The sequence below is a fragment of the Myotis nattereri genome (genome assembly GCF_964212035.1).
Source record: "Myotis nattereri genome assembly, chromosome: 6".
Lineage (NCBI taxonomy): Eukaryota > Metazoa > Chordata > Mammalia > Chiroptera > Vespertilionidae > Myotis > Myotis nattereri.
This window is the reverse complement of record NC_138081.1, coordinates 28,330,909-28,351,960: the sequence shown is the minus strand read 5'-3', so window position 1 is coordinate 28,351,960 and position 21,052 is coordinate 28,330,909. Positions and strand designations below refer to the sequence as shown.

General features: G+C 39.3%; 1 protein-coding gene across 10 annotated transcripts in view; it reads left to right on the top strand.

The window, feature by feature from the left end:
• KHDRBS2 (KH RNA binding domain containing, signal transduction associated 2) overlaps positions 1-21,052 on the top strand; it is a 551,961-nt gene that overhangs the window by 226,985 nt on the left and 303,924 nt on the right. For all 10 annotated transcript variants that reach the window (XR_013996149.1, XR_013996150.1, XR_013996151.1 and 7 more), the window contains exon 4: positions 13,026-13,172. Coding sequence is in view for 4 of the 10 variants with exons in the window: in XM_081094152.1 (XP_080950278.1) it covers positions 13,026-13,172 (147 nt within the window). In the remaining 6 variants the exon portion in view is untranslated. The remainder of the gene's footprint in view (positions 1-13,025; positions 13,173-21,052) is intronic.

Genomic DNA, 21,052 nt, shown 5'->3' with positions numbered 1-21,052 from the left:
TGAAAGAGATATTTTCTGGGTGACTTGAGGCAAGATGTGCTATGAATAGCCCAAGCCCAGGACCTTAGCTGCTCCTTCCATACTTATACTTTTTCCAAAAAATGTCCATTTCACACATGTTAAGAAAATTTTTAGAATCAAGGGTTTTCTACATCCCAGGTAAATTTTGTGGTAGCTGTAGTGTTATATGCCCAAATTCAGATTCCTGACCAACAACGGCATATGAAACAGTTACAAAAGGGCACAACTAAGTCCTTTCCCTCCTGTGCTCTAAATCTTACCTTTCTGGCATCTCTGGTGCTAGGTTTGTATTTTCCAGTCCTGACAGAATATTCCGTAAGTATAAAGAAACAAAGCAGAGATGAACTCATAAGAAACAAATTGTGTTTATAAACAGCATTCAGTTTCTACAACGTTAGTAATAGATTTCTTTGAAATTCAAAAATATGCTCACCCCCCATCTTTTTGTTAAGTGTATAAGAGAAACTTTCCTCTTAGACATGATCAATATATTTTGGCTAAGACAGAGTGCAAGACAGAAAGGGAAAACAATCATATGATAATACATTACAAAATCTAAATGATCAGATTCCTAAATCCCCCATTCCCCCTGGAAAGTGTTTATTACCTAAGTCACATAAAACTTAGCTGTTTATTTGATTAAAACAATTAATACAAAAAGTACATAGAGGTTATACATCTTATTAAAATTTAGATATTTGTAAGCCTCACAAGTATACTGTGCCCTAACCTACCTCCCATCTCTCTCTCTCTTTTTCTCTCTCTCTCACAATGCTTACAGAAAAACAAAAAAAGCAAAAACAAAAAAAAACACCCACTCCCTGTTTAATAAGACCCATGGAACCAAATATTCTGATGGAGGATACTATCAGTATTAGTATTATAATATCAAATATTTATGACTTAATATTATTCAGAAGATGTCATACTGAAGATTGTGTGGAGCAGTCGGTTCTGCAGTGCTGGCTGTGTGCAGTCTAGAAGAATATATTTGATCTGAAACTAGAAGTAGAACAGAGGTCCACAGGGGTTTGAACGAGGATGATGCTTTCAGAGAAAGGTGAGGATTTTCTCCTTTAGTGATTTGAGAATAGTGTCTGTGAAAGGGTGTCAGAGATGAAACTGGCGAGCTAAGCCAGTGCCAGATTAAAAAGGTCTGCAATGCCATGTTGAAATTGTAGAATTTTAGGTAAATAGGATATCAGCAGAGGCTTGTAAGCAGGAACTAATATGATCCGAAAACCCTTTTTTTCAGAAAGCTAAAAGTGCCAACCATATATGGTATTTATTCACCTGCGCCTATGCTATAAATGTGGATGCCCTTTCCCATGGATTCCAGGTGTATTCTAGTCCATGGTTAGCCACTTTCTAGGTCCTAATTGTGTTCCCTTCCCAGTCTCGTTGCTTGATGAACAGCATAATGCGTTTGTTCAAAGTACAGTCCTCCATATTAGATTTTCAAGGGCCAAGTTGATCTGTCTGCTGCCCTTGCATTCCAGGTGGGCAGAATCTCTACAATTCTGCAGGGGTTTCTGCAGCAGCTTCTGTGGACTTCTTGTTGCTCTCTTCTCCTTTTGGTTGTAGTCACTCCACATCAGCACCCAGGATGTAGCTCTTTTGGTTTCTTGCTGTGGTCTCCTCTATAAATATGTCTGGCTGCATAAGACATCCTCTCCCAAATTGCTATCCCAGTGCTAAATGTTCTTTCAGACCAGCATTCACCTATTGCTCCCTGCCAACTGGGATTCACTCATATTTGCTTTTCTATTCTTGGTTGGCAGTGACCCCTTGGGGCTCAGAAACAATTCTGGCAATAACTCTGAGTTAAAGATGACTTTACTATGATCCTCTTAGCCAGCTCTCACGTTGTCTTCACTCCTTGATTGGTTCATAGGTTCCATTTCATCCCACCTTTCTCTCTGGGCCCTACTCCAAATTCAAAAGAGGCCTGTCTCAGGATTCATGAAGACTTTTCATCCTTGGAGACACCTCTTCTTGAAATGGAAAATGGGATGCTGGTACCCCGAGAACTAGCTTGCTAAGTAATGTGACTCGTAAAGTACTTTCCATCTTCTCCCAAGTTCTTGGCAAACAGCTTTTGTTTTATTTATTGCTGTAGTCGGCATATACTCAGAACGTTTTAGGTCCTCATTAATTCTAGACTACTGAGACTTCTTGGAAATAGGCCTTGTCTTTTTGCATTAGTGGAAATGTTTCAACAGACTTAATTCCAGGTAGTCTAAACACTGTATTTCTTGGAAGAGCATAGTAATTGTCATAATTTGTAGTGAACTAGATAAAATAATGAATTATCATCTTATTATATCATCAGCATTCATGGCCCTAGGAATTCTGCAGCCATTGAGTCCTCAGTGCTTGAGAAGGGTTATTGAATACTTTATATCATTTCTGGAAAGTAAATATAATTATGCATATAAAGCACTCAGCACAGGGCCTGCTAAGTGATCCTGGTAAACATATCTGTATTTCTAAATTCAAAATTTTATAGGTGAGATGTCCATTGCTGATGATATTTTTTCTCTTTGTACATCTAGTTCTAGAACCTTGCAAGAGTGTTTTGCTGTGGGCTTGTTTGCTTGCTTGCTCTTGCTTTACTTAAACTTCAGGGATTATGCTGAGATATACCTCAATGTGAATCTTTTTCTCTTCAATCCTGGATGGAATCAAGTGAGCCCTTATAATCTGCAGATCATAATATTTTTTTATTATTTGCTTGTTTTTGCTCTTCCTTATGTTCTGCTTTCTTTTTGTGGATTTTTATTGTTTACATATTAGCTCTATCCTCCATATCTCTGATATTTTTTCTTCATTATGATTATGTACTCAAGTACTTTTCTTTGCATTCATCTTTCTGACGAAAAATTCTGCTTTTGATCATTCTCTCCATACTTGAATCTACTGAATTGCTGTCTCGGTTTGCGTTCCCCTGGAAAAAGACCTGTATCAGGACTTCATTACATGAAGTTTATGTGGAAGGAGATCTCTGGAAACTCTGGTTAGAGGAGTGAGGGAGTAAAATGAGAAGATGAAGGAAACCGTTTGATGTGCCTTTCCAAACCAGTGAAACTGTGAAAAGACTGAACCTTACCCCATTGGGGTCCTTTGAGAAAGAAAGGCATGTACGTTACCCCATCTAAGGACTGAGTAAGCTGGGGTTTAGAAGCCAACTGTCCCCAATCAGTTGAGAGATGCTCCTAGAGGGAGTTAATTCCCTGGACTGTCACTCTGCTATGTGCATGATAAGTAGGGCTGTTATTCCCAGCCAGACCAGAACTCTGGCAAAAAGATAAATAAGTGCTGGTTGCATTGAGATGGTAAGGCAAAGAGGGAAATAGGCAGAGCATCAACAGCATCTGTTGCTATTCGTTTCAGTGAGTGTTGGGGAAATATAATTAATGACAAAGTCTTCTCCCAGCCCAGAAATCTTTTCCACAGAGCTAGCAGAGAAGGAAGACACTTTTATTATTGAATAAGCATTAAACCAGAATGGGGTAGACATCACAGGCAACCCACTAAGATTGAAAAAACAGGATGAAATTTCACTCTTTTGTGTAGAGAAGCAGATACAACCCATTGTATACTTGTTCTCAGCATAAACAAGAACTGGTCCTCAAGTAAGAGGACTTGACAGCACCATCTGTCACACAGAGTTCATCCTGACTTTATCTGGTCAGTGGGGATGACCATTTGTGTTAGCTAATGGCTTCCTCCAAAGGAAAACCAAACTTCTCCTATCTTTATGACAGGAGGTAGTTTTGCAACTTGGAGCAAGGCACCCACCAAAGTTAGGTCCTCCCCTCCCACAGAAACCTAGAGAGACAGGGTGCTATTTCCCTTGATGTTTACATTTCAAAGATATCTCTCAGAGCTCCTTGAAAAAGACATTCTGGGTCTTACAGCTGACAAAGGGCCCATTCATATATCAAAGAGAGAACTTAAAATCACATATTTTATAAAGTAAGTGCTCTGAGAAATGGAGGGAGGGAAGTCTCTTGCAAGGAGAACTAAGCCTCATGCTTTTAGTTTCCTTTTGTCCTTACCTTGGAAATTTTTGTACCTGCATTTTATTTCAATTGCTTCCTAAAATGTATTCATTCAAGTGTTCCTCTTTTACTTCCTGCGATTTACCTGGCAGTGTTTAAATGGCATGTGTTCTCATGTTCTGCCTGCTTTTCCTTCTGTGGCTGCTAGTATTGCATGTTATTTTTGTCAGCTTAGAAAAGGTTTTGGAAATTAAGTATTGAAGTCCTTTAAATTGTGAGCGGGAGACAGAGAATTTCCCACCCCTGTTGACCTCTGGTCTGTCCTTGGTTTCCCTTATTTCTCCCAGCCTCAAAGGCAACCTCCTTCTTGGTATCTTTTTATCTTTTGAGGTCTGGGTGGACCATTATGGGATGTCCTTTCCCCATGAAGTCCACAGATGTCTAAGTTCCAGCTTCTTCCCAGGATCCACTTCCCACTTTCTGGATCCACTGGGCTTCAACACTGTTCTCCAAGTGCTTCCACCTCCCATACAGTCTCCTGCACTGAACCTGAACAAAGCCCATTCCCATGGGTTGCATATGAAAAAGAAGCTAGAGAAGCATAGTTAGATAATTTGTGTTCCCAGATGGTTCTATTCCTAAAAATGTGTTTGTGAGCCTCTTAATTACGTTAATTTATTTATTTTTTAAATCCTCACCCAGAGATATGTTTTACTGATTTTAAGAGAGAAAAAGGAAGGAAGAGAGAGAAGCATGGATTGGTTGCTTCCTACATGCGCCTGGACTGGGAATCAAACCCACATTTTATGGGACAGTGCTCCAGCCAGCTGAGTCTAAGCCAGGACTAAGCAAATGGCTTTTAATTAAAATGTAGGGACATGACCTTTCATATGTCAATTAAGGAGGATGAGTTGTAAGTCTTTCCATAGGTTCCATTTTGTCAAAATTAATTGTTTTCTTTTTCTTGAAGAACGAAATAGCCCTTTTATTCTACCAAGGTATTCTTTTCACCATTTGAATAACAGGCCTTCATAGTCTGAATAGTTAGACTATCCTTGATGAACCCAAAGTGTATGATTTGATTGTCCTCAATTGAAGGTTTCAACCTCTAGTAAACCCACAACTTCCAATACTAGCATAAGGAGTCTTCTGTTTGTCATATCTCCTTCTCCACTTTCAAAATAGTGACCTACTTTTAAAAACATCATCCTTGGTTACATAGATGCTTCTGATACTTTACCCTTCATGAATCTAGATGGTGCTAGAACTGGTGTGCAGAGTGAAAAGATTTCTCTCTCATAATTGACCCTGTGGAGGATGGACGGCTATAAGCTGGAAAAGTTATTGCCATCTTCAATTCAAGAGAGCAGGGCCCAGCTGGGTGGCTCAGAGGTTGAGTGTCGCTCTATGAACCAGGAGGTCACAGTTCAGTTGCTGGTCAGGGCATATGCCCGGGTTTCAGGCTCCATCCCCATTAGGGCACATGCAGGAGGCAGCTGATCAATGATTCTCTCATCATTGATGTTTCTATCTCTCTCTTCCTCTTCTTTCCTCTCTAAAATCAATAAAAATATATTTAAAAAAACAAAAACAGAGAGCAGGGATTTGTAAGTGAAGGCCACAAGAACCTGAGGTGCTCTTTGGAATTAAGCCATTGCTTCTCTATCATGTATGTATGTATATCCATTTGTACAAAAACCTTTTGTGTGCATAAATTTTGACAACTAATTTTTACATAAAAGAATTTTCACATATATGTATTTAAAAATGCTTTTCAGTTAGTGATTCAGACAAATCCCAAACAGGCCATGGTATAAATAATAAATGTGTGTTTATTTCAATTTCTTGATGGAGAAAGCTGTGCAGACAATAGACTTATTTATTTCTGAAGAGGATTTATGTTAAAGGAATATTCCCTGGGGTGTTGAGGAGAAAAAGCCTTCAAAAAGCACTCTAGTAAATTATAACTCTCAGGATAAAATATGACAGTAATAATTGCTAAAGTAAAAACTAAAGTATAAAACTTGCATGTACTTTATATCATGTGTTTTCAACTTCTTTTAAAAAAAAAATTAATGTATTCCTGTCACTGGAAGAGCTACTCCTGGGAGAATAATTGAGATATTTGAATACATTAACTCTTTCAGCTCATATATAATTTTATATATAGATTCCAATTTTAAATATTTAGCAATGATCATAGTGCTTACTATGTTACTCTTACTAGTACTGTCATTATTTTACAAGTGAGGAATTAAAAGCCCAAAATTGAGAGGTTAGTTGCTCTAGTTTTCACAGTATTAAGTGGGAGAGCTGGGATTTTAACCCTGGCCATCATGAACGGAACCTGGGATGTTAAAACTGCCATCATATGTGACCTTGCAATATTATATGGTCCATGTGACATACTATAGACTATAAGTTAATAATAAATTTAAAAGTTAAAATTCAAGAAAGCATATGCAATGATGTTAGTTTTTCCTTATCTTCCCAAAACATGTGTGAGCTCTTTAGCTTACAGTAGTTTTAAATGTACATTCTCTTAAAGTTTTACATTTAAATTAACTCAGTAATAAGTAAACCAGCATCATCAAACTGATTCACTTTGTTACAACTCTTTGAAGAAATACTTAATTAGAAAGTTTTGTAATTATACTATTTCAAGGGAATTTAATTTTCATAACCAACAGTATGGCTTCGAAGTCAGTCAGGCAGACCAAATGCCATTCTCTCACTTCCTGAATCACTGCAACCAAGTCACTTAGCTCCTCTGAGAGAAAACCTTTCATTTCTTCGAGAGTTTATACTGCACCGGGCACCATACTTGTGATCTATACATATTACCTTCTGTTATCCTTGTCCGAGAAATCTAGAGTTTCCTTATCATGTAGATTAAGAACCTGAATCTCAAAAATTTTAGTAACTTTTTCCAAATACTATTGGTAATAAATATCAGTGCTGTTAACTTAAATATAGATCTCTCTGACCTCAAAATCTTTTTTTTTTACTTCCACTACACCTTAGGGTCCCATGAAGATTACATGGTATAATGTGTATAAAATATGCAATAGCAGCCTCATTCTAGATGTTCAAAGATTGACCTGAATAGTTGCCATTTAGAGTTTTGATTTTTCTCAGTGATATATCTTAGAACACTGTTTGGAAAGTGGATTTTCTAATAGTAAAGTCTACTTTGCAGGATAAGGATGTCTCTGAAGAAAAGTCACATAGTGAGTCATGATTTTTTAAAGCTATGAGAACCTTTGACATTATCATGTCTACCATTGTCTGTTGTTTTTAGTTTGCTGATCTTGTGGAACAGTATTCCCTTACCTGACATTTTATGCATAAACAGGTGTAAGTTGAGCTGATATGGTTGAATGGGATGCGGGAGAATCCTCATTTTGCTCTAACATAGTCCATAAGGCGCCTTTCTGTAACCCTCCTGGCCCCATATATCACCACTTGAAAACTACCTCTCTAGTACATAACCTTCTCTGTTCATATATATATAAACACATAGGTGTTTAAAAATGATGAATAAGGTATCAACTCAGTTATTCAGGTGTTCTCCCTACTGACAGTGTTGGTGATGTGATTCCTTTCAGGAAATTCTGGAAGAATACCAAAATCTGGAAAACACAAAGGAGGAATATATGGTCTATATCATATTATGAACAACTTATAACATATTCTTAAAAAAATGCCCAAAGCACATGACTATCTTTCTTAATTTGACAAAATAAAAACATTTACTTTTTCTAAAATCACACTGTAAAAAGTGCTTTAGTGTGTGTGTATGAGTGTGAGTATGTGTGTGCACTTGCGTGTACATTTCCATACTGTGACTTCTAATGTGTCACTTACTGGTGTTCCCCTTATTTCATTGAGCTCCATAATGACCTGGACATGTGAGCTTGGGAATTAGCATTCAATAACTAAATTACTCTGTTTAATAGAGGTGAAAATAATTTTCAATTCCCTAGGAAATTTCAGACAGGAAGAGAGAGTAATATGAGCATTAGAGATAGAAGAGAAAAAAATTAAAATTGTGTAATGAAGCAGGAAGGGCTTGGGACAAGAGAATACAATTTTTTTTTTTTTAGTTGTCCCTAATGATATTATCAATATGACCTCTTTGCTTTGTGCCCTGTGATAGTTTCCTTGAAATCTATGTTACCCATAAGTGATTTTGAGAATGGGTCTTTTAGGGTATTTTAAGAAATTTTGAGTTTTGCATTACAATTGGCATTTGGCAAATCCAGAGACCAAATGGCTGGACTCAGTGCCAGAGCACATCTGATTCTGTGTTCTGGTTGGGAATTTGTCTTAAATTGTCTGAGCTAAGGTAGAATACCCATTTGTGAGCTGACTTGAGTCCCTGCCCCCCAAAATAGAATCAGGGTGTGGATGGTCCTAAACAATCCTGCCACCAGTATTCAAGGAAATAGAGAAGACCCTTCATGAAGCCCATTTGTTTTAGGAATACAACATGAATTATTCATGAGAAATTATGCAAACTAATCTGAACTCACCCTTCAAAAAAAAAAACTTTGTATGAAGGCCTTCTTTGGAACCGATGGTTGCAAACAGAGAGTTAGAAATAAACAATGTGATGTGAGAGCACACACATTTTTAGGTAAGCCCTTCAAAAAGGAAATTAGTCAGAATGCTGAAAATAGTAGTTTCACACCCCACTGGCAGATGTGCCTTTTGTGTAAAAATCTGTAATCTACTGTAGGTGCCCGAAGAGCACAGAACTATAGGGCCAGGATACCAGGAAATTGCTGAGAGATCACTGGCCGAGTTCTTCCAGAAACTAGAGCTACCCCCGGGGAAATATGAATGTATAAAAAATTTACTTGCACTTGTGTACCTGTACCAGCAACACACCTCTAGTGATTAACAGTTTGACCTCTGGATATCAAATTACCTGGATGGTAATGCAACTCGATGATGCATACTCTGTGTAACTCTTGGTAAGTTTCTCTCTCTGTGCCACAGTCTCCTCATTAGCAAAAGGAGGGAAATAACATTATCTAACAGAAAGTGTAGTCATGCAGAGAGAATTAGATAATCCATGGAAAGTACTTTGTAACTTTGACCTAAAAAGCAATACCAAAATTATGACTTCTATTTCATGACTATTATAGTAAAAAGAGACTTGAAAAAAATACCCTGAAAGTGATAAAAGTGTATCTTGAATTGTGTGGCTGTTGATTTTATAAAAAAACAAAAAACATTTGTACTTTTGAGGATTTTTTTTTCAGGTTTTCTTCAATAAACATGCTATTTTGAATTAAGAGCAAAAATTTCTAATTGTCAAATTATTTACACGTCAGGAATATGTCTGTTGTAGAAGGTAACATACAAATAATATTTCTGATGGAAAAGTTTCCTTTTAATTTCTTACCAATTAAATGCAAGAATGCAGTTCCAGTTATACACCCTTTTAGTGCCATGTTAGTCTCTGTCAAATAACTAATAAAAACTGATGTATTTTACTTATATTTTTACCTTAGGGCGTAACATGGGGATTGGTTGGGGATATATAAAACTGGATTTGATATTTTCTAATGACTTGGTTTAGAATCTCTTATATTTAGTAACCAGTAATTTTTTTAAAGTGTGTTTTTATTTATTTTAGAGAGAGGAAGGGAGAGGGAGAGAGAGATAGAAATGTCAATAATGAGAGAGAATCATTGATAGCTGCCTCCTGCACTCCCCCTACTGGGGATTGAGCGGGAAACCCAGGCATGTGCCCTGACTGGGAATTGAATCCTGATCTCTTGGTTCATAGGTTGATGTTCAACCAATGAACCACACTGGCTGGCCTTTAATGCCCTTTTTTGTTGAGGTAAAGAAATCAGTGTTATGATTCTTATGCCACACCTCACAGTACATAGGCCTTATAAAACTTGGCTAGTGAGGAACCCTTAATAACCAGCTGGAAATTGAAAAGGTGAGGACTACACCCTCCACCTTGCCCCAGGGTAAGGGCTACGCCCTCCACCTTACCCCAGGGTAAGGGCTATGCCCTCCATCTTACCTTGGCCATGTGCTCAGCAAGGCTTCTTCCTGGAAGCCAAGCCTCTGCTAGCCACACCCAGGACTTCTTTAAACTAACTAATGACAATCAAGGGAAGTTGCCATAGATATGGCCACATCCTGTATAACAAGACACGGACTTGTGCCTGGACAATCGGCAGGGCCCACAGTCCTTTCTCCTCCCCTTACCCCAACCCCCTATAAAACCTCGCTCCACACAGAGTTCCCTCTCTCTGCCACCTGCTGCTGTGCCAGTAAGGGGGGGGGGGAGGGGAGCCAAACCTAGGTTTGAAATAAATGACTCTTTGCTTTTGCATCAGACTCACTGGCTCCCTGTGGGTTCTTGGGAATCTTGAAATCTGGGCACAACAGAAATCAGCTTAGGAAGTATTGAGAAAGGATCACAATCAGGCAACCCCTGGTTTAACTATCCCAGCAATTATGTGTAAATAAGCTGACACCTGAGATAAGAAGCAGCTTGCCTCCCAGTGGAACCCAAAGAGGAAGGAAATGTTTCCTATACCTGAAAGGGCGAGTCATCCTGGGGCCTACGTGGGCCGGCCGCTGGGCCCCATGAGGCACAGCCTGACCACGCTGCTGGCGGCCTCGGGCACCGACTCCCCAGCCCACGGCGAGAGCCCCGCGCAGGCCACCCGCCCGCCGCCCCCGGACCGGACCCACGCAGCAGCAGCAACGGCGGCAGCGGCAGCGGCGGAGCGGGGCGTGTGCCCTTGCCCGAGGAGATGGAGGAGGAGGCGATCGCCAGTGCCCCCGGGGATGAGACGGAGGATGTGGACTTCCTGTCTGGGCTGGAACTGGTCGATCTGCTAGACCCCCGGCAACCGGCCTGGCCCCTGGAGCCCGGGCTCAACTCGCCCTTGCGGGGGCGAGGACTGTGCCCTCCATCTTGCCCTGCGTCCTCCATTTTTGGGCAGAGCCATGTGCTCGGCGGGGGCTTCTTCCCGGAGGCCCAGGCCTCTGCTGGCCACGCCCAGGATTTCTCTGGACTAACCAATGATAATCAAGGGAAGTGCATGCCATCAATATGACCACATCCTGTGTAACAAGACCGACTCGCGCCTGGCCAATCAGCAGGGCCCACAGTCCCCTCCCCTGCCCTTACTATAAAACCCACAATCCCATCAGGCCTCTCTCTCTCTCGGCCACTGGGCTTACCATTGTTGCATCAGTGAGTGTGGTCAGGGAGCCGAACTAGTTCGAAATGAAGGACTCTTTGCTTTTGCATCAGACTCGCTGGCTCCCTGGTGGGCTTTTTGGGACCTTGAAATCTGGGCACAACAATATCCAAGGGTGCATACTACTTTAGTCAAGCCCCGCTTTTCTTCCCCAACTGAGAATTTGGAACCAAGAAAAACTCTTTTAAATAAAAAGTCCTAGCCAAGGCCGGTTTGGCTCAGTGGATAGAGCGTCGGCCTGTGGACTGAAGGGTCCCAGGTTCGATTCCGGTCAGGGGCATGTCCCTGGGTTGCGGGCATATCCCCAGTGGGAGATGTGCAGGAGGCAGCTGATCGATGTTTCTCTCTCATCAATGTTTCTGGCTCTCTATCTCTCTCCCTTCCTCTCTGTGGAAAATCAATAAAATATATTAAAAAAAAAAAAAAAAGTCCTAGTTAGAAATTGAGGTTTGCTAGCAGAGTGGAGTGTGGATTACCAGGCTGAAAGATGTTGATATTCCCTAGGTCTGAGTACTGTAGATGATAAATGAGCAGGAAAGGAGGCTGCCTTTTTTACCCATCTCTGTCATGGACTTTCCATGTGTTGACATGATGGGCTTCTCTAGTCAGATAAACACATTAACCTGGGCCCTATAGTTAACTTATCTAAAATCAATAGCAAATTTGCTTTTGTTTATCTGGCTTAGGTCTACTTGGGTCATTTTTTCAAATTAATTTCCATATAAAACTAAAAAATGCTTTTTTATCCTTTGAAATTTAATGAAACAACTGCTAGATAATTGGGGAGGGGTGTCAAGAAACATGTTAATTATGTTAATTATTTAACCAAATTTTGCTTCTTTGAATTCCTAAAAGAAAAATGCAACTCTGATTGAAAAATGAGCTGGGTTTGAATCCTAACTTTGCTGAAGCTACTAAGTCTTTTAAACTGAGTTTCCTAATCTGAAATCTGTGAGTAATGTACAAAATTATTGTGATATTAGAGATGACATGTGTAAAATACATAGCACACACTAGCAAAGTATATGGATCAGAGGCTGATTGGCTCTTCACCTGGATTGAAGAGCCAATCAGGCTTCACTAATCACTTGGGTACAGGACTGTGAAAAATCTGCTCCAATAGGAATGCATTGTTAGTTCAGCTGAGGATATGTAGCTCATGCATAATCAATGCCAACCTAATACTTATCCATCATCTCTTTAACGTTCTCCTGTTGACCAAAATGAGGCAACACATTTTACAGAGGATGTGGGTGTGAAGCTCAATGATAATCTGGGTTAGTGGAATTTGTTGGGGAGATAACCGTTGGTTTTGCATACTTTAATAGCAAACAACCTTTCACCACTTAAAGGTTACTAAAAAGTTCTCGTTCTCTTAAAGAATAGGGACGATCTTTGGTTTATTATTTGCAAAATCTTACTTATCAAATATAAAAACAATCATTTTTTTTCCAAAATGAGGTGGTGCACACTGAAGAGTTAATGGCAGTTCTGCTAAGTCTTCTCAGGGATTTAACATTTTCATTTAGCTGATTAAAATCTGTTGTAGATGATAAGTATGCCAGCTTTTTTTTTTAATCATTCACTCAAAAATGATTTTAAAAATCTTTAAATGGCTTGTACCTGATTTTTATTTCTCAAAGGGTTTCTACTTATGGAAAATTTGCTTAGATTATATCCTTTTGTCAGTCTCAATGAATGTTAAATCAATGCAAAATGAGTGGATTTGTATTTCTAAAAATAACTTATTTCACAGGAAGAAGAGCTAAGGAAGAGTGGGGAAGCCAAATATGCCCACTTGAGTGATGAACTTCACGTGTTAATTGAAGTGTTTGCTCCACCTGGGGAAGCTTATTCACGTATGAGTCATGCATTGGAAGAGATTAAAAAATTCCTGGTTCCCGTAAGTGTTTTTCATTTTTTACAAAGAAGTTTCTCAGCGGTTTCTATTTTTAAAAATGTGCCTTTGAGCTTCACTGACTTTTTAGAAGGAAATGCATATTGCAAACTAATTATTCATAGAGTTGATATGAACTATAGAATATCCAAAACACTTGGCACAGGACCTGGCAGGCTGCTACCTCATGATGGTTCGACTTCAGTATTTGTCTTCAGTACATTACCAGCTGTGCATCAGTACATAGCCATAGAGTAAGACAGTGAACACATAAACACAAAAACGTAACTGAAGTTGTATACTTTTCTTTTGTGTCTTAATAAATTGGTAATTGACATGTATTATTGGAAATTTTTAATTATTAAAGCATTTGCATTTGTAGTGGGAACAAAAAGATTACACATTCCATACTTGTAACAAGACAGTGATGTTATTTGAAAACATCAAATGCATTTTTATGTGATGGTATGACAAGTGCTGGCTCATTATAAATGTAATGTAAAATAATCAGTGTTAATAGAAACAGACATTTGTTGACATGAAGCAAAATTTGGAAAAATAAATGCATTGCACTAAGTGAGAGCAGTAGAGAATATTTGGTTAGTAAGGCAGTAAATTCATGGTTGCATATTGAATAGAATTCTGCATTGATTTTCAAAAAAATTGAGGAAGATTAAATGATGAAGCTTTTCTAAAGGTTGACAGTTTAGCATCCTAGGAAGAGGTCATTCAAACAGAAATCTTGGCATCAGGCTTAGAGCTGGGAATAAGACAAACAAGAGAATGCTGAGGAATGTTTTCTGGAGTACCTAGGCAGAAGTCTTTGAGAGAGGGAGAGGGAGAGGGAGAGAGAGAGGGGGAGGGAGAGGGAGAGGGAAAGAGGGAAGGGGAGGGGGAGGGGGAGGGGGATGGGGAAGGGGAGGGGGAGTGAGAGAATCTAAAATTAATCTGTGTAACAAAGAACACAGTAGGTTTCTAAACTGATCGATAAACTCGGAGGAAATGATGCATAAGATTCATTGATTGACAGTGATTTTAAGAATGGGAAAATAAAAAAATAACTATTTCAGAAGGTAAAAGTCTCAAAATCTAACAACATAATTAATTAATTTATATGCCCAGTTTAAAAACATCTCTCAGGACAAGGTTCTGAATAATGCCGTACCACTCATGATTATTCCCTGACATTACATGCATGCTGAATTTCTGCACAAGTTAGTATCTGGTGCTCATCTGAACCCCTCCCTAAGTAGATCCTATGTTTCTTAAGAATGAGGATGCTATGTATGTTCTATCTTCCTTTTTCCTCTGAACAAAATGCCTAGTACTGTTGTGTAAACATTTTTACTATGTTTACCTCAGACCAAACTTCTTGTGATATTGAATATGTAGAAAAATGCTAGGACTGCCGACATTACTAATTCATTTCATGACTGTGGACAAGGCATTTAAGTTCCAAGAGCTTCAGCTTATTCATCTTTGAAGAGAAGATAATTATAATTGACTGACCTCTGTGACAGCTATTGTGACTCTTACATGGGGTACTGCATATGAAAGACGTAGACAATTATGAAGTACTATGTAAATGGGTGTTTTTTAATCTATTTTACTTTTACAGTAGATAATCTAAGAATGACTTTTGGGGTGAAATATATAAGATGGAATACTATTTTATTGCTACATATATCTTGGACCTAGGCTGTAGGCTACATTAACCCTATTTTATTATAAATATCAATAATACATTTTTCTTCGTAGGCCTCGTGATGCTTGTGATCATTTCATTATGTCTTCGCCACTGAAAAAAAAAATATATATATACACACACACACACATATATATATATATACATACATATATAGGCAGGGATAGCAGTGCCTCTCTTGGATTTCCATCATTCAGCATCATATCTGGCAAATCAGTGTTTGTTTGATTGTCTGACTGAAGCAATGGCGGCCAGGGTCCCATGGAGGAAGGAAATAGCTCTCTGGGCCAGGTTTGGGGAATATACCCCACAATCAAGGTGCTCTCTATAGATACAGACTCAGATGAAGGCTGAAGACCTTACATTGACCAGGTTGACTTGTTCCTGTCTATCTCTGGGATTTTACCTCTGCCTATCCAACTGCTCACTTCCTGGTCTCCAGACTTGCAGCCTTCCTTTCATGCCACCCTCCAGGCTCCCTCCTCATAAGGGCCTGTTGTGAAGATTCTTCTCCAGTGTACTGGCAGGGCTATCTCCTTGTCATTCAGGTCTTGGCTCTGCTGTTAGCTCTGCAGGAAATCCTTCCCTGACCACACAATTCTATTATGTGTGTACAATTCTATTCTGGTTCACAATATCACCGCTGTCTGATTTCACATTGCCATTCATTGTCTCATTATGCCCTAGCCCTCTTCACTATGTATTTCCTCAGAGCTCTTATCACCTTCAGATTATCTTTAATATATATATATATATATATATATATATATATATATATATATACACACACACACACATATATATATATACACACACACACATATATATATGTATATACATATATATATATATATGTATGTATATATATATATTTAACTCGTTTGTTAATTGTTGGTTTAATATACATGTCATGAGGGCAAGTTATCTAGTTTCACCACTTTATTCCCCCATTTTGAACCATGCCAGGGACATAAGAAGCACTTAATAAATATTTTTGTGAGTGAATAAATGATTGAATGAAGAGCTTTTAAAAATAACCATTCTGATATCTCTCCACATTGTATGAGCAAATTTTACAATCACTGAAGGTCCTCTATATCATGAGTTAACAGAACTTGACAAGTATTTGTCATCCCCGGGTTAAGCCTCTAATGATCATCCTTGGAGGTTTGTATCATTTAAATAAAAGGCATATACTATAGTATGTTCAAAGGGACGTTCACAACTCCCTGTGTTTAGTTTCTTCTAAATGCCAGAAAGGAAACATACCATGTGACTTATTTTTTGGGCCTTCTATAGTAACACCTAGTATGGCATGAATACGTAAATACATTATGTATATGAATATATTCAAATTACACATATATGTGCATATATATATATATAGTATATCTGTGTGTGTGTGTGTGTGTGTGTATAAAGTTTATATCTGTGTTTGTGGTGTATATGTATCTTTTTGTTAGTCTCATCACTTTTACATATAATAAGGCTTTAAGTAAATTCAACAGAAAATAAAAGCATCAGACCTGGTTGTTATTTTCTTCATGAATTAGATTGGACGTATTTCTTGGTGACAGCCATGATTCTTGAAATGGGGCCATTAGAGTATATTGTATCATTTTGAGTTTGAGATATTGGAAACCTATATAGAAAACCTACCAAAAATGTGACTATGGAGGAAAAGTAAAAACCCTTTTCCTCTTTATGATAAAAGCAAAAAGAGGATATTCTTGCCATCTGTTCTTCAAAGACTGTAATCCTAGCTCCAAAATGGGAAAATGACATTTATTGCTAGTAGAAATCATACAAAAAAGTAAGCAGATATAAGGAAATTAGAAAAGAGAAGCAGGATATTTTGAGTCTAGGAGGTGGGGAAAAAACCTACACTCTCATGCACTGAAAAAATTTTTCCAAAGTTTTGAAAGATTATAAATGTAAGAATGTATCTCTGAAATTTATACTATAATTTGATAAGAAATGACTATTTGGTCAGAATCTTTTATGCTGGTGAATATGTAGGGGAAACAGTTTATTAAATGAAAACCTACCAGCCCGCAAAAGCAACATTGGTAAATGGCAAGACCCGCAAGGTGCAGAAGGGCAGATGCATTTTGGCTGGCTGCTGGCAGGAGTTCAGCATGTATAGTAACAACATCCTACAGGCAAGAGAATGATCAGTAATAATAACAAAATAAAGTTCAGTGCAGAGAGGAAAACAGGATCTGTGGCCTGCATATTGTTCCTTTATTGTTGTGGTTATTGTAAAACAGTTGTCAAGAGTTTTCTCAGATTGTTATTATCAAAACCAATTAATTTCCTTTTCTTTCCCATAATTAAGCAAATTTTAATAGTGTGGTAGGTAATAGCACTAAGCACAAACCACATATATTTATGTAATTATTGCTTGCTCTGAAATGTCTACTACATTTCTACACACTATGATTATTTTCGGATTACATTTGGATAAATGTATAATCATCTAATATTGAGCATTTTTAAGCCTGATACCTTGTAATCTACACTAATAAAAGAGAAACATGCAAATTGGTGTCACTCCGCTAAACCCACCAGCCAATCAGATGAGTATGCAAATTAACCCAACAAACATGGCGGTTAATTTGCATACGCAGGCACGGAGTGAAGACTGAAGGCTCCGGCCAGAGTGAAGACTGAAGACTGAAGACTAAAGAGGCTTGGTTTCTCTGCTGAGGCTGTAGCGGAGAAGCCAAGCCTCACTGCGGCTACAGCAGAGAAGCCAAGAGGCCACAGAGCTGGAGGCTTGGATTACCCCTGGTGATGGAGGAAGCCAAGCTTCCCACCTGCCCTGGCCACCGCTCAAGGGAGAGAACAACACACAGGTGTTTCCAGGAGCCTGAGAGATCAACACAGAGGGGCACCTGCTCCAAGCCTCCACGGTGGGCCTGGGGAAGCCACCAGTCATCACACACACACACAGGGTGCCTGCTCTGAGCCTCTGTGGCGTGGCTGTGGGCATCCACCAGTGGACACACACACACACACACACACACACACACGGGGCGAGTGCTCTGAGTCTCTGATACGGCTGGGGGCAGCCACCAGCGGACACACACACACACACACACACACACACACACACACACGGGGTGCCTGCTCCGAGCCTCTGCTGCCAGACAATGGCTTAGGCTGAGCCGGCCTGAGCCGTCGGTGGGACATCCACTGAGGGCTCCCAGTCTGTGAGAGGGGGCAGGATGGGCTGAGGCACCCCCACTCCCCAGTGCACGAATTTTGTGCACTGGGTCTCTAGTTCTATATAATAAAAGGCAAATATGCAAATCGACTGAACAGCGGAATGACTGGTTGCTATGATGTGCACTGACCACCAGGGGGCAGATGCTCAATGTAGGAGCTGACCCCTGGTGGTCAGTGCACTCACACAGGGAGAGTGCCACTCAGCCAGAAGCCGAACTCACAGGCAGGTGAGTGCAGTTGTGGAGGCGGGAGCCTCCGTGGCAGCGCTAAGGATGTCCAACTGTTGGCTTAGGCCAACTAAGCCTGCAGTCGGACATCCCCCAAGGGCTTCTGGGCTGCGAAAGGGCACAGGCCAGGCTGAGGGACTCCCCTTGCCCCGAGTTCACAAATTTCGTGCACTGGGTTTCTAGTAGTAACAAAAGCCTCTGAATTAGAAAAAAAATAAAATTTTGTTAGTTCTTAGAACAGAACTAATAATTATCATATAATTAATTACATGATAATATAATTTATTATTATTATTATTACTAGAGGCCCGGTGCACAAAAATTTGTGCACTCGGAGGGGTCCCTCAGCCCAGCCTATGCCCTCTCCCAGTCTGGGACCCCTTGGGGGATGACCACCTGCTGGCTTAGGCCCGCTCCCTGGGGGATTGGGCCTAAGCTGGCAGTCAGACATCCCTCTGTCAGCCCAGGAGCCCTTGGGGGATGTCCACTTGCCAGCAGGGAGCAGGCCTAAGCTGCAGTCGGACATCCTTAGCGCTGCTGAGAAGGCAGGAGAGGCTCCCACCACCACCGCTGTACTGGCAGCCATCAGCCTGGCTTGTGGCTGAGCACAGCTCCCCTTGTGGGAGTGCACTGCTCACCAGGGGGCAGCTCCTGCATTGAGCATCTGCCCCCTGGTGGTCAGTGTGTGTCATAGTGACCAGTCATTCCCAGTCGTTCTGCTGTTAGGATCAATTTGCATATTACCCTTTTATTATATAGGATTAAAACCCAAGGCCACTTTAGCATTGCTAATTGATTTACATAACCTGGAAGACAGATGAAAGAAATGCAAAGACAGATAAAACAAACCCTAATACACGTATCTTCTGACTCCTCACCAGTACAGATAATCAAATATTCTCTTTACGAATCTAGGACCAGGCATCCGCTTTGTATCTTAAAAATAAATTCTCACTAATTATCACTGGTCTCATTTGATGCCAGTGTTGTGAATTCTCTGAGGCCACTCTTTTCATGAGTTCTTAGTGCGTTTTATATGCCAGCATTGTTTGCCTATCAGCACTTGGATTTCATCTTGATGAGGTACTTCTTCACCATTAATTGACATTATAATTAAAAAAAACAACAACCTGCTTTTGTAATTCCAAATGTTGTTAGCATGAAGGCTTAGCAGCATTCCTAAAAAGTTATCTATGTTGTTAAATATCTGCACTTTCTAAGAATGCAGGTTTAATCTACAAGGTGAGAATCTCACCTCTTAACTTTATCAGCTTTTAGTGTAAGGAAATCTTAGAGGATTATATAGAAATTTTATATAATATTCAAGTCATTTACTAATTACTAATCCTGCAGTTTAATATAATAAGCATGTCAACACTGACCTGTTAATATTTGCCAAATGGAATCAACTAAAAAAGACTCATAGTTATTGAAGAATTTGGTACAAAAAGAAATCAAGACAAAAAAAGTAGCTGAATAATCAGAATTGTTCAGTAAAGTAATTTTTAACTGAGTAAATAAATAAAGAAAATAAATGGTAGTAATTAATGCAAGGTGAAAACCTTATTTACATTCAATTCAACAAATATTTCTAAGCATCAAATTATATGTCAGTCATGGTTCTAGACATTTGTGTTACATCAGCCACTGCCCTTGGAGAATTTAAGAGCCAGATAAGTATATTCAGAGATATTTGGGAGAGAATTGGGATGGGAGACCAAACTGGATAATATGGTCAATAGTGATGACAGACCAAGCAACACTGATCAAACCAAAAATGTTATTTTCTAGTCAGGAAAAATCAATTGCTGACAAAGACCACCACCAACCAGACAAGGGTCTACAGCAGGGGTGGGTAACCTTTTTGTGAGTGGGTGCCAAAACCAGCAAAATCTCTGACTCAAAATTCTTCTGTGTGCCAACCCTAATTTTTTAAGAACATGTTACTCTTACTTGATATCTCTTAAGGTGCACGTATGTGAAGAACCTTGAAGAAATAATAACATTCATTCAAGCGACAAAAACAGTAAATGATGATGAAAAATACATTTATTTTTTAATGTATACATGTACACTGATAGTCTGACAGAAAACTTTATGACTCCGTTTGATGTTATCAGTGGGACTTTTGCTGCTGCATCACTGATGACAGAGATTTTACATCAGGTTTTTATATTTTGTGACCTTCAGAGATATACATGAGCTACTACTTTCATCCATCAGGCTACTCCTATTATGAGACTTAGCAAAATTCATCACTTTTTTGAACAAAGATTCACAAGCATATGTGGATGAAACCAAAATACTGGTCGAATCTAGGAAGGCAGGGAGAGTAAGGCAGAGGCATAGAAATTGCTCTTCCCCTCTCTCGTCAATCCATGTCTATGGTCTTCAAGATAACTTGTTATGTAAAATTATTTATTTATCTAAGATGCACCTACACTGAATTTATCTGAAATATAAAAAAGTTGATATTAAGGAAAAAAAATGTAAATGGAAGATTATAAGAGAGGGTTTCGCCTGCCAGCAAAAGTTACTGGCTTGCCATGTTTGGCACACGTGCCAGGGTTTGCCCACCCCTGTTCTACAGTAATTCAATGATTCAGAGAGTGATAAAGAAAGAGAGTTTTGGGGGAAGAGAGTTTTGATTAGTTTCTTGGGGGCAGTTGATGTCCCACAAAGAGTCTATTTTATATTGAATGTTTTTAATGCAACAGGAAAAT